This window comes from Bison bison, unplaced genomic scaffold (genome assembly GCF_000754665.1).
Source record: "Bison bison bison isolate TAMUID 2011002044 unplaced genomic scaffold, Bison_UMD1.0 scf7180017862242, whole genome shotgun sequence".
Lineage (NCBI taxonomy): Eukaryota > Metazoa > Chordata > Mammalia > Artiodactyla > Bovidae > Bison > Bison bison.
Window position 1 is genome coordinate 34924 of NW_011492814.1, and position 13368 is coordinate 48291.

Genomic DNA, 13368 nt, shown 5'->3' on the forward strand with positions numbered 1-13368 from the left:
GGTTCCCGGTGTCTTGGTCTCGTGGTTCTGTTCCATTGTGAGTACAGAGGAGGGGGCAAGGGACGGTATCATCTCACCCTTACCTGGAGGAACCCGCTGTTTCTTCAGGAGCTGCTCTCTGTGGTTGAGATCGAGAGCTTGTAGTCCTTTACCCGAGGGAACCCCCAGTCCACTGGCGTGAGGTGTCAGAGGCAAGAAATTGAGGCCGGTAGAACAGTCAGAAAGTTCGGTGGGGAATGCTGGAGGGGAGGAGCCCACAGACTCAAACCTGCTGACAGAATCCACCTAAGTCCTGGGTTGACCATTAAACCTCACATACACAGGAGAGGCCCTAAGATTTCCAGCAAAACATGCAGCGGCTGGAAATTGAATTAGCTGTCATTTCAGCTGCTGCCCACAGCAGGGAAGATAGAGCTTGAAGTTTGAGTCCAGCCAACCAAGTAGACTGTCAGAACAAATATTACTCTTTGAAAGAAATAGTGGATCCAGGATCTCTGTAACGAATCATCTATGGTGCCCAGTGTCCAATAAAAAATCGTCAAACAAACAAAGAAACGGGTGTAAATGAGTCCCACTGAAGGAGAAAAACAATGTCCAGGGGAATCGCTGTTGAGATGACTTAGCTGTCACAATTAGCAACTTTCATTATTTTGATCAGGGCTTCGAGGAAAATATGTGTCAAGTGAATGAACAGATGGGGAGCCTCGGTAGAGAAATCGAAATTATAAAAGAGGACCAAATGGAAATTCTAGAACCTCAAAGCATGGTAACTTAAATGAATAGTCAGTGGATCAGTTTAGCAGAAGACTGCAGATTGCAGAGGAAAGAATCATTGGACTTGAGGATAGTTCAATGGATGGCATACACTCTAAGTAGCAGGAAGAAGAGAAGATTGAAAAATATGAACCGAGTCTCAGACATGTGGGACAATATCAAGTGTCTAACAGGCATAATTGGAATCTCAGAAGGAGAAGAAAAAAAACAAATAAGGCAGGAAAAAAAAAAACTGAAAAAAACAGTAGCCTCAAGCTTCCTAAATTCAACACCTCTGTGGCAACCTACAGAATGTTGCTGAGAGACAATCAAAGACCAGATAAAGGAAGGCATACGCTCTGTTCATGGACTGGAAGATGGTCTTGGTAAGATGTCAGTTTTTCCTGAATTAGACTATAGATTTACCACAGTTCTGTTATAATTCCAGCGGATTCCTTTTTTTTTTTAATTGACAAAGTTATTGTAAAGTTGATACAGAAATATAGAGGACTTCAGGATAGTCTAAAGAGTCCTATAAACGAACAGAGCTGGGGCTTCCCTGGTGGCTCGGTGGTTATGGAATCCACCTGCCGATGCGGGGGACATGGGTTTGACCCGGATCCAGGAAGACCCCACGTGCCGCAGAGCGACTAAGCCCGTGTGCCACAACTGCTGAGCCCATGTGCCACCGCTGCGGAAGCCCGCTGCCCCAAGGCCGGCGCCCTGTGACAGGAGAAGCCCCCACAGGGAGAAGCCCACACCCCACAATGAAGGGTGGCCCCTGCTTGCTGCACCTGGAAGAAGCCTGTGCAGCAGCAAAGACCCAGTACAACCAAAAATAAACAAATAAAATTACCTGTCAAACGGTTAAGGAGAGAACAAAGCTAGAGAGTTTACACGACTTGATTTCAAGCCTTCTGTAAAGCTTAAATTAAGACAGAGTGGTACTGGCATAATGACAGCTGAATATAGTGATGGGCTAGGATAGAGCATTCTAGAACAGACCCACACACATGTAGTCTACTGGCTCTTGTCAAAGGGATCCAAGCAATCCAGTGGGGAAAAGAAAGTTTTCAACAGATTGTCCTGAAACATCTGGGTATCCACACAGGGATGGGAAGATGAACTTCGAGCCCTACCTCACACCATACGTAGATATCCAGCTGAGATGGATCAGAGACCTAAACAAAAACACTGAAACATATAGATCTTAGAAGAAGATACAGGCGAAAACCCTTTGCAACCTGAAAGAAAGCAGAGATTCGTACATGAGGCCCAGAGGTTTCTTAGATGTGATACAGGATAGAGTCAGGACACCATAGAAGAAAAACTCAATAAGTTTCATTAAAATGAAAAATGGATGTTTATCGAAAGACACCATGAAGAAAACAAGTAGCCATGCCAGAAACTGGCGGGGAGGGGGCGGATTTTTTTAAAAAATATATCTGACCAAGGACTTGTATGCATCATATATAAAGAACTTCCTAGAATTCAAAAAGAAGATGGCAACTAACTTTTAGAAATGGATAGAAGTCTTGAGCAAGCCTTTTACATAGAAAGATACACAAATGTCCATAAGTACACAGAGAAGTTGTCAACATCATTAATCATTGCAGGGATGCAAAATAAAGCCACAATTCTATCTCACTACTTACACACTAAATCTAGTGGCTAAAATTAAAAAGACTGGAAGTTGCCAGAGCTGGAAAGAACTGGAGTAGCTGTCGCTCACGCACACTGCTGCTGGTGGCGTAAACGCTGCAGCTGCTCACTTTGGGAAAACGCTTGGCAGTTACTGATGAAGTTAAATGGGCTCACCTCCCCTTTGGTCCAACAGTTCCACGCCTTGTGGAATTTCATTTCCAAAGGAAATGAGAGCATATGTCCACCAAGAAAAAGGCAAATGCTCATAGCAGCTTTTATTTATGATTACCGGAACTTGGAAGCCGCCCAAATGTTCATCAAAAGGAGAACGGATGTCAAATTGTGGCACATTCATGCAGTGGATTGAGACTCAGCAATAAAAAAGGGATGAATTGCTGATGGAGGCAGCAGCCTGGATCTAGGGGCATGATGTTGAGGAAAGGAAGCCGGGCCCAGAAATGGACATGACACACCATGCTATTGATGTGACATTCAGAACAGCCGAAGAGAAAATCTGTGGTGAAGAGCAGCCAGAGGAGTGGCTAGGGGAGGGGATGATCAGGAAGGAGAGGAACTTTTAGGGGAGATGAGAATGTTCTTTAATGTCATGGGGTGTGGGTCCCCTTGTCAAAATGGTACAGCTGAGGTACATCTCAGCCTACACGCATGCCTGCTCAGTTGCTCAGTCGTGTCTGACTCTTTGCAACCCCGTGGACTGTAGCCCTCCAGGCTCCTCTGTCCACGGGATTCTCCAGGCAAGAATACTGGAGTGGGTTGCCATCTCCTTTTCCAGGGGATCTTCCCAATGCAGGGATCGAACCCGCGTCCCCTGCAGTGGCAGGCGGACTCTTTACCCCTGGGGCACTGGGGAAGCCGCATCTCAGTCTGCACAAACCCTAAACGTGGTGGGAGCCTGCGTTACGGCACTCCACCCTGTGCTCAACAGGCAGCGGGTGCCCTGCAGAGAGCGGTGCATGCCTAGCTAAGCGGGTGGCGCCAGAGAGGAGGGTGGCAGAGGAGGGGCTTGTCCCTCAGCACCTTTCCTAGGACCCCGCGGTCCACACGGGCGTCCAGGCGTCTTTCAAGTCCCGCCTGTCCTGGCAGCTTTGGAGCCTCCAGCCTTCGATTTCTTCTCCCTCTGGATGATACCGCGGCTCTGGCTGGGGAGCCCAACAGGGCAGGTGTCCACCTCGCCCTAAGGTGGAGAGACCTCCAGTTCCGTTTCTCTGAGTACCCTCTGCGCCACATCATCAGGGCCTCATCAGCGAAAGCTTGCCGACCAGCCCAGCTGACCGGGGGCCACGGAACAGGGCCACGGCGTTCGTAAGACATCGCCCGGTTCCCTGCGTGTCCGCCTGGCTCTCCCATCTGCCTGATGGACGGCTGGGGGCTCACGTGCATCTGGAGCCCTGATTCGGGTTGACTGGTGGTGGGCGCTTCCCCAGGGGGATCTTTGCTGAAAACTATTCTGAGCGGGTTGGGGTAGAGTCCTGGGGTCAATGAGGATGTTCCCCCAAATGTGGGATGATAAAGGGGGCTCTTCTTGGGCTGGCACATTGCTGCCCCTGCACCTGATGACCCCACAGACCCTTTCCAGGCTGACGTTCAGTCATTTTGACTCATTTCATCGGCCTTTGGAATATTTAACCATCACAATCCCCCTCACCCACCTGACTGCCTTCCACCAGCCCGTCGGAGCAGAGCGGATGTCTGTCTGCAGATGGTGGGATTGAGAGTGTGCTCACCTCCCCTCTGTTCCACGCCGTCAGGATTCCAGACAGTGCCTTTGTCATCAGCCTCGCTCGGCTGACGACGGAAACCCCACGGTGTCCGGCATCCTTAGGAAAGAACCCCCGCAGGTCCCTGCCTGAACCCAGGACCCAGGCGGCCGAGGCTGCAGGAGCCCCGCTTCCTTCAGGGGCAACAACTGGAGGGGCAGGGGGTGATGCGTGTGAACACGAGTGACCATTCCCAAGGCCCACCTTGGGGGACAGACACCCTCCTCTGCCTTCTTGTTGGTTCTGATGGGAGCTGGGGGCTCTGTCACTGTCTGGGTGCTGATTTGCACCCCAGTTCTCAGGACTGCCGACGTCCAGACATGCAGCTTGCTGTGGAGGGTGGAGGGTGGGCGGGAGAGTGCAGGAGGGACGGGGCTGGCCGAGCTCGGCCCCCTCCCCTCCCCGTAGCCACCGTGGAGCCTCATTATGTGACCCTAATCTGTGAAATGGGAGGCGCTCCCCGCCTCCCAGGCGGTGTTGAGTTGAAAAGCAGATGTGTGTTTTTCGAGGGCCCGCATGTGTTCTGACATCCTGCCTGCCCCTCCGTGGGTGGGTGGCTGCTCACGTAAGCTTTGGAGGGGTCCGTTAGCTGGCGCAGCACTGTGCGATCCGGCGGTGTTCTCTGCCCGTCTTCTGCTTCCCCACACCTGGAGAGGTTGTGAAACATCAAGGGAGGTCCCCCAGAGCAGCCGCATCCCGCCCCACCCCCTGCCCATAGCTGCAGGGGCCTCACCAGGATGGGCGCTGGCTGCCCCTGCCCCTGCAGAGGGAAGTCTGATGCTTCTGCTCACTGCCCCATCACAGTGAGCTCGGGTGGCATCCAGGGCTCCGGGGAGACCAGCCCCTCTGGCTGCCTAGGTCTTCCCTAGAAAGACACGGCCTCCTCTCTGCTAGGTTTGCAGAGAGCTCTGTCCTCCACCCCGGAGGCCCCCGCCCGCCCTTGCCTCTAGAATGGCAGCTAATATTCAAGAGCTCGGTTTGGGACGTGGCGAGAAACCCATTCATACGAGCGGCTGGTGTCGTTTCTCCTCGCTCCTCTCCCGCTTCCACTGACTCGGGCAGTGGTCCACCTCATCCTGATGCCTTTCGGAGAAGAACTTGGCCAGCCCGCCTTCAGCCCGGCTGGGCGGGCTGTACCCTGCAGAGAGGCGCATGAGGGGCTTGCTTGGGCCTCCGTGGTGAGCTGGCCTGCTGAGACCCCAAGGACAGACCCCACAGCAGGCTGAAGAGCTGGCCACCCCGGGCCCAGTGGCGCCCCAGGCCAGAGTGACCCCTGGGGTCAGGAGTGGGCTGTGTGTGCCAGGCTTGTGGGGACTGTTGGACAGTCCCATGGGCTCATTTGCTGATTCGGTGAAAACTTATTGAGCACCTACCTTGTATCAGGCATGGAGATCAGAAGGGATTACGAAGTTGGGTTTCGTCTGGGGGTGAGACAGGCTTACCCACAGGCATGTATGGAATAACTGGAGGTGCCGTGAGAAGAGAGTCCTTCGTATAAGAGCGCTGGGGAGAGTCCGGGATGGCAGACTGGGCGGAGGTCCCGGAAGACCTCTTGGAGGAGGTGTCTCATGACTTGATTCTTGCAGATCAGAGGAGATGACTTGGTCAAGCTCATGAGCGGAAACAAATGCTTACTGAATTATAAATCAAGCAGTAACTGCCTTGTGTGCGTGCTCAGTCACTTCAGTCGTGTCCAACTCTTTCCAACCCCATGCACCGTAGCCCACTGGGCTCCTCTGCCCATGGGATTCTCCAGGCAAGAATTCTGGAGTGGGTTGCCGTGCCCTCCTCCAGGGGACCTTCCCAACCCCGGGATCAAGCCTGGATTTCCCGCACTGCAGGCGATTCTCTACCGCTGAGCCACTGGGGAAGGCCGGTAACTTCCTGGCTCGTTTGGAAAGGCACATTGCAAGCTTCGCGTCCCTCTCTGCTTGGCTCCCTGACCTCTTGGCAGGGAAGATGTCCATGTGCCTGCGACTTCTGCACTTTGACCTTCACACTTGGACTGCAGGGGCTGGGGAGACTCTGGGCTAAGCCGAGAGCTTGCAGGGCTCCAGCTCCCGGGTGTGGGCGCGGGAAGGGCATTTTTTGGTCCCCAGAGCTGGGCACCACCTGTTAAGGCAGCATCTTGCTCCCAGCCTCCCGTCGGGTATCCCCAGCATTTACTAAATGACTGGGATGGGTGTGCTTTATCGTGGTGGGAGACCTTCCAGAAGGGCAGCAGGCAGAGCCCGAGGCTGCCTGAAATTGAGATCCCAGAAGCCTCGGAAGGCAGGTGCTGCACCCCGTCCCTGGACTGGGCGATGGAGGCTGAGAGGGAGATGCTCTCGGTGGCCCCGACGGCCTCTCCTCTCCAGGAGGCCCCCACGGGCTGGCGACCCTGGTGGCCATGGCTTCAGCCCCCCTCTGACCCCCTCTACCTCCCCACAGTGAGCACGGCGTGGGAGAGGACATCTATGACTGCGTCCCGTGCGAGGATGACGGGGACGACATCTATGAGGACATCATCAAGGTGGAGGTGCAGCAGCCCATGGTGAGCCTGCCCACCCCGCCGCACAGACTCCATGCCGACCCCACAGCCGAGCCACTGAGAGGGGCCCTGGGTGCCCCTTCTTCCATGAAATGCTCCTGGGAGACTGGGAGGTGCCACCCTACCGCCCCGGGCACATTGCCGTGGAATTCCCCCCCAGAAGGCGTGCAGGACCCTGAGTCCCTCCTGCCCGGGGAGCCTGGGGCAAAGACTCGGCGCTGACTTCACGCAGCTGGACCCTTGCCCTGCTGTGCAGAGGCACGAGATGCCGTGGGCTCAGTCAGCCGGCCGGGCGCCTTCCCGCACAGGGGTGTTCATTTCCAGCCGTCGGCAGTCACCCCTCGATGCCTGTTTGTGCAGCTGCTCAGCTGGGGAGGGGATCCTGCCGGGCCAGGATGGGAGACAGGGACCCGGTGGGGTGGACCCCAGCCACCTTGCACCCCTAGACACCCGGGGTGGGCGAGATGCCCCTTGATAACTCTAGAGGCTCATGCTGCCGTTTGCTTTCACCAAAGAAATGCGGGGAATTTCTCCCAAAGCAAGTTTTGGTGTTCCCCTCAGTGTGGGGGTGAGCACTGCTAATGCAGAATCAGGACTTTCTGAGGCCTTGCCCTCTGCCAGGAGGCGCCGAGACGCCAGGCAGCCAGCTCACAGCCCCAGACTCCAGAAGAGGTTTCTCGTTTTGCCCCTCGAGGGTCTGAAGGTGGATTTTCTTCTCCACAATCACCAGGAATCTTGCTCTAAAGAGTCAGGGGTGTGTTTGTGACCCCAGGTCTGCCCCTCCATCCAGGCAGTCCTGGGACGTGGGCTCGGGGGACTGGAGGTCTCCCCTTTGCCTCCCTGGAGCTGGTCTGAAAGGCTGGCCTCCCTCCCGCATTTGGCAGCAAGCTGAGATTGGGGCCCGCTCACTCCCCAGGCTTTGGAAGCTCGGTGTCTGTGGGTCAGGGAAGGACATCTGGGTGCAGTGGCCCATGTGGTTCTCTGGGGGCATCCCCCCAGCTGGCTCCTGAGAGACCCCATCTGCCCCTGGCCCACAGAAACCCCAGGACCCACTGCTGTCTCTGGTCCTGAAGGAACATACAGAACCCCGGGCATCTGCAGGGCTGGGGGGATGCCTGCCTGTGTCCTGGGGACAGGCTGGCATCCCACCTGCCCAGCGACACTTAGCTTTCCAAGGCTTGGCGCGGGGCTCACACCGGTCCACCAGGCAGGGCGGACCTCCTGCCACATGGCAGGTCCTCAGAGACAAAGCAGCTGGCTTTATTTCCTTCTCCATCATGTCTGGAGCTATCTGAACAGTCTGAGTGGAAGGTACAGGGGATAGTGATGTTTCTAGAGGAAGATAAAGCCAGGGCATGGCAGGTGCCACTCAGAGCCTGGCCCGGGATGGGGGAGGTGTCACTCGCTCAGTCCCAGTGCTGACCCCCCTATCCTAGTCTGTCCCCTATCCCAGTCTGTCCCCTATCCCATTCTGTCCCCGTCCCAGTCTGTCCCCGTCCCAGTCTGACCCCGTCCCAGTCTGACCCCATCCCAGTCTGACCCCGTCCCAGTCTGTCCCCATCCCAATGCCGTCCTCCCGTCTAGCCGGGCTGGCGTTCAGCGGGTGGAGGGTGTGGCATGATCCCTGGGTCTGGTGTCTGTGTCAGCGTGCTCCCTGAACTCCCCAAGCTCGGCTTGAGTAAGAGCAAGCACTGCTAACTGATCTTTCTGCTTGTTTCCCCACGCTTTCAGATTAGATACATGCAGGTAAGTGGCAGGCAGAGGGGAGGCCCAGGCTCAGCTCTGCCAGCACCGTCTTCCTGTACCTTCAGGAAGCCTCAGTCCCTTTGCAACTACCCGAGACCCTCCCCAGGGAGACGCTATCGGGCTCCACAGTCTGAGATGCAGCTTTAAGGGATCGTGGACCCTGAGCACCAAGCTCCCAGGCTGAGCAGGGCTTCGGGCTTTGGGAAGGAGCCTGGGTCATGTGCCCATTTGACAGGCTGCTTTGGAGTGCTATGGCCCCAGCCAGCCCCCTCGGGGCCCTAGGGCGTTTCTTGGAAAAGAAGGATGACGTCAGGGCGGGTTTGAGTCCAAACGGCCGCTGTGTTGCCCGTCCAGTATTCTCTCAGCCAAAAACCTGAGGAGAAGGCCTGGGCCGTCCACAGTCGCCCCGACAGTCATCCGCCCTCCGCGGCTCCTTCCCCGGCCTCTGTGGCCGCGTTATCTTGCTCAGTCCCGCTCCAGAGGCACCCCCTACAGGGGCCTGTCCCAGGGACCCCTGCCGGTGGGCTCTGAGCTCTGCACAGTCGGAGGCTGCTGGGTATTTGGAACGTGTGGCTCTGCCGGGGATTGGCCCCTTTCTCCAAGGCACTAACAGTCTGGGACGGTGGATCGGTGGACGTGGGTCCCCGGGAGCCGGTCAGAGCCTCTCCCCGTGCGCACAGCAGGCGCTTTAAGCATGTGCCATCTGCTGTAGGTGCTGCGGGGTGGCCAGGCTGGTGGAGACCCGTCCCTTCTGTGCTGTCACCGGTCCTCGGGGGCGTGCCAGGCCTCCTGCACTGGCCTCAGCATCCCCGTCCCCAGGAAGGCGGGGAGGGGCCGCCCCCCATCGCACCCGCTCTGCACTTGGCGACCCCCCAGCCGGGCGGGGGGCACGGCAGGGTCCTGGCTGACGTCCTGTGTCCTCCCCTAGAAAATGGGCATGACAGAGGATGACAAGAGAAACTGCTGCCTGCTGGAGATCCAGGAGACGGAGGCCAAGTACTACCGGACGCTGGAGGACATCGAGAAGGTGGGCGCGGCCGCCGGCGCCCCTCCCCAGGCAGGGGCGCAGGGCAGCGGTGACGGGCGGGGCGCAGGCCCTCTCAGTTTTGTGCCCCTGCCCCCACCTCTCCGGAGGTCGCCCCCACCTGTGCTGGGCCCTCGGCCCCCACGCAGGCTGTGGGCCCCACGCAGGCTGTGGGCTCCGCCCAGGCCAGTTCCCTGGGAGGTCTGGGTCCCGCCTCCCACCCCTCGGCCTCAGCTCGGACCCGAGACTGCCCTGAGCTTGTTTCTGCCGCTCCTTCCAGCCTGAAACTGGGCATTGTTGCCGCTTCTGCTCCTGAAGTGTGCTGAGCTAGGGTCTTTATGTGTGCGTCCTAGCCCAGAGCTAAACGCCTTCTGCATACACTGTCACCCAGGCCGGGCACTGAATGAGCTCTTTGTGAGCACCGCCTCCCTGGGCACCGTCTGCACTCAGCCTGCCCTCCACCAGCCAGGCGTGCAGCAGGGCAGGCCCATAGGCGGCCAGGAGCGCCCCGCACCTGGGGCTCCGCCGGGCCCGATGCTGGCCGTCTCTGCAGCCCCGCTGGCAGACGGCGTGCTCTCCCAGTTGGCTGGTCAGTGCTGTCTCCCCGCCGGCCTACTCGGTTCCTGGAGGGCACGGGTGGGCTTTCTCCCCGCTTCCCGTGAGCACTGGCTCCGTGCCATTTCCCTGTCACTTGGCATCCTCACGGCAGTGCTTAGAGGCGTGAAAGAACCGACGTTGCTTTCAGGAGAGACCAGGCCCGCTTAGTGTTTCTTTGCAGAGTAGGGCCAAGTGTAGCCGTCATGGGATCCCTAGGTGAGTCCCACTGTTCGGGGCACCAGGAGCCTCCAGCCAAGAGTCCTGAGATGCCCCTGGGGATGATGGTGTTTGTAACCCTGCCCAGCCCCTCAGCTGGGTCTCGGGGAGGAAGCAGTCCCAGAGGGGGGTGCCGCACGGTGGGGGAGAAGTGTTCAGGTGCATCCCGTGGCCACGAGTGCGGGGGACAGCCTTCTGCTCACACAGCGGCTGCAGAGAGGGCCAGGTGGCTGGGACCCTGCGGGAGGAGGGGCAGGGGGGGAGGGTGGCCAGCCGTTCCCTGGGGGGCCTCCGAGGCCGGGTCCACATGTGGGCGCCTTGTCTAAAGGCTGCTCCTGTGGCGAGTGGGGCTGGAGTGCGCCCTTCTGATGACACTCGGGGCAGAGGCCCAAGACCTGATGTCAGGAGAGACTCACGGCTGTGTCTCTGTCCTCACGTGTACCCTTGGGCGATGCCCCTCACATCCCAGGGGAACCTCATTTTCCCCAAATGTCTCAGACAGCGACAGCAAAGCCCGCCCTGCTTGCCTTGGGGTTGAAGTCCAGCGCCACGTGCAAGGGGCTCCCTGTGGAGCTGTGCCCACCTTGGCGGGGTGGGGGTCCGGTGCTCACACTGATTCCCAGGCCTGACCCCGCCCGGCCCCACACTGGGCTCGCCCCGCAGAGTGACTCTTGGGTCTCCCCAGAAAGCCTGCACTCTCCGGGAGGCACAGAGCCTGCTGTGTGCCGGGCTGAGTGGCCGCCCCGTGGAGAGCCCGTCTGTGGACACCTGGCCCTGTGAGGCCGTCAGTGCCCCCGCCTCCCCTCCGGCTCCAGGCCGTGGTGCAGTGCGGGCTTCTCTCTTGCAGAACTACGTGACGCCCCTGAGGCTGGTGCTCAGCCCGGTGGACATGGCGGCCATCTTCATCAACCTGGAGGTGAGGGTCCCGCCCGGCTCGCTGTGTGGGGGCCGCCGTCCTAACCCGCTCCAATGTCGGGCGGGCTCTAACTTGAGGGGTCTTGGAGGGCTGGACCCTGGAGGTCCTCGAGGGCCCGTAAGGTTTTCTTAGCAGTGGAGGGAAGTTGTCCCCTCCCCGTCTCTGAGCAGACTGAGCCCCTTCGCTGCCCTGTGGGGTCTGAACACGGACACAGAGGGTGATGGCTGCCCCTCTGCTCTGGAGCGGGCACACTTCCCCGGGGCTGGGCCCCATTTCCGCAGAGGAGAGTCGACCCTCAGAGCCTGTGAACCCCTTCGCTTCCTCACCCAGCGGGTGGATCACGAGCATGCTGGCTGGGGTCTGGCTCCAGGGCTTGCCTGGGGTTGGCCGCGGTGTGTCTGGACAGGCTGGTACGGCTGTGGCCGGCTGTCGAGCCTTGCAGTGGATCGCACCCGGGGCGGTGCACCCAGCGCCCGGCCCGCACATGGACATCCTTCCAGCAGCAGCCCCGAGACAGCCTGCCCAGAGCCTCTGCACACCCCCAGCCCCGCCCTCCGAGCCTGCTCACACGCGGTTGCTTTTCGTCCCAGGACCTGATTAAGGTGCATCACAGCTTCCTGAGGGCCATCGACGTGTCCATGATGGCGGGCGGCAGCTCGCTGGCCAAGGTCTTCCTGGACTTCAAGGAGAGGTGAGCAGACGGGGCCTCGGGGGCGTCTCCGTTTCCGCCCCATCCTCACTTGTAAGCTGAGGAAACTGCCCTCTCTGCCCTCCCAGCCTGGACGGGAGGGGGCCTCACGGGGCCCAGCAGCCCCTTCACCTCTCTTCCTGGGGGTTTGGGGGGATAGGGACCCTCTTGCCATCAGGGTTCCCTGCTGTGCTCTGGGCCCCCGGGGATCCAGTACCAGGGGACTCTGGCTCTGAGCCCGGTGGGCGTGGCCCTTGGAAGCTGCTGCTTAGGAACCAACCCCCCCAACCCCCCTGCAGGCCTGAGGGAGGGGCTTCAGGGGCTCCGGGTCCCCCGGGAGGAGGACACACGCCTGCTTCCTTGCCAGGACGCCACACCTGGAGTTCTTTATCAGTTGGTCAGGGGCAAGGATGGCGTTTGTGCCCCTCGGTGCCCTGCAAGTGACCAGAGGCCGGGCCTGGTCCCCAGCCAGTGAAGGCAGCGGCGGCCGGCCGTGGGGAGGGGCCGACCCCAGGTGGCCGGGAGGGGCGCAAGCGTCAGCTGTGGGCGCGGATGCGGGGCCGTCCTGGCGTAAACCAGCTTTGGCCCTGAACTTGGGGAGACAGTTGTTCTGGGTCCAAGAGCATGGAGCCCTGGGCCTTCCAGTGGTGCCCGGGTTCCGCCTGAGCATCCGCAGCCTCGGGACAAGTGTCCACGGGGCTGAGGGGGTGTAGGCGCCCTCGTCAGGACCCGAGGCAGCTTCTCCCCTCCGGGTCCCACCCGGGCGGTTGGACGGAGTCTGGATGCAGAGAGGGCCCCGGCCTCCAGCCCAGCAGTGTCACCTGCCCCTTACGTGCCCGACGTGACAGCCCTGGTCCGGGATCCAGACTGTCGGCAGGGGAGAGTGACAGCTTTAGGAATCGGTGCAGGCGCCTTGTCTCTACACTGCTATCGTGTGGCCTCTGAATCTGTTTGATTCTTTGCTTTAAGCCTCTGTTTTGCCACCCCAGCTGATGGAGGGGGTGCGGAGGTGGCCTTCTGTTCTCGAGAATGGCCTGCTGGAGCCTGGCGGGGGTGGGGGGACGTGGAATCGGGATTCTGGAAGCTTCTGGCTGAGTGCGGAGGGCAGCTGTCAGGATGGCTCTGCCGTCCCAGCAGAGATCTCAGCCCCTGCTTCCCTCCCTCGCACCTCGGCAGCCGGCTCTCGAGGGCGAGATGCTGACGAGGAAGAAGCCAGGTGACGTGGGATGTGAAGGGGGCTCGCGAGAGGCCGGCCCTGCTGGGGGCCCGGGAGACAGTGGTTTTAGCCACTGAAACCCCAGGAGATCCACCAGGAGACGGGGCCTCGCTTTCTGTCCATCGTGGAATCTTTGGAGGAGGAGCCCACAGAGTTTTACCTTCATGGTGCTTAAACCTGGCTGCTTGTTGAAGCCACGGGAGCTCATTAAAAATACCGACTCCTGGGGTCTGAGGAGGGGTCCCGAGAGCTGTAGAAGG

At 59.2% G+C, this 13368-nt stretch overlaps 1 protein-coding gene across 1 annotated transcript in view; it reads left to right on the forward strand.

Moving 5' to 3' along the window:
* Nucleotides 1-6591: 6591 nt before the first annotated feature.
* The window catches only part of VAV2 (vav 2 guanine nucleotide exchange factor), a gene marked incomplete at its 5' end in the record, with an annotated part of 44690 nt that continues 37913 nt past the window's right edge, over nt 6592-13368 (forward strand). The window contains 4 exons of the mRNA XM_010832765.1: nt 6592-6708; nt 9380-9478; nt 11136-11204; nt 11795-11895. Coding sequence (XP_010831067.1) covers nt 6592-6708; nt 9380-9478; nt 11136-11204; nt 11795-11895 — 386 coding nt within the window. The remainder of the gene's footprint in view (nt 6709-9379; nt 9479-11135; nt 11205-11794; nt 11896-13368) is intronic.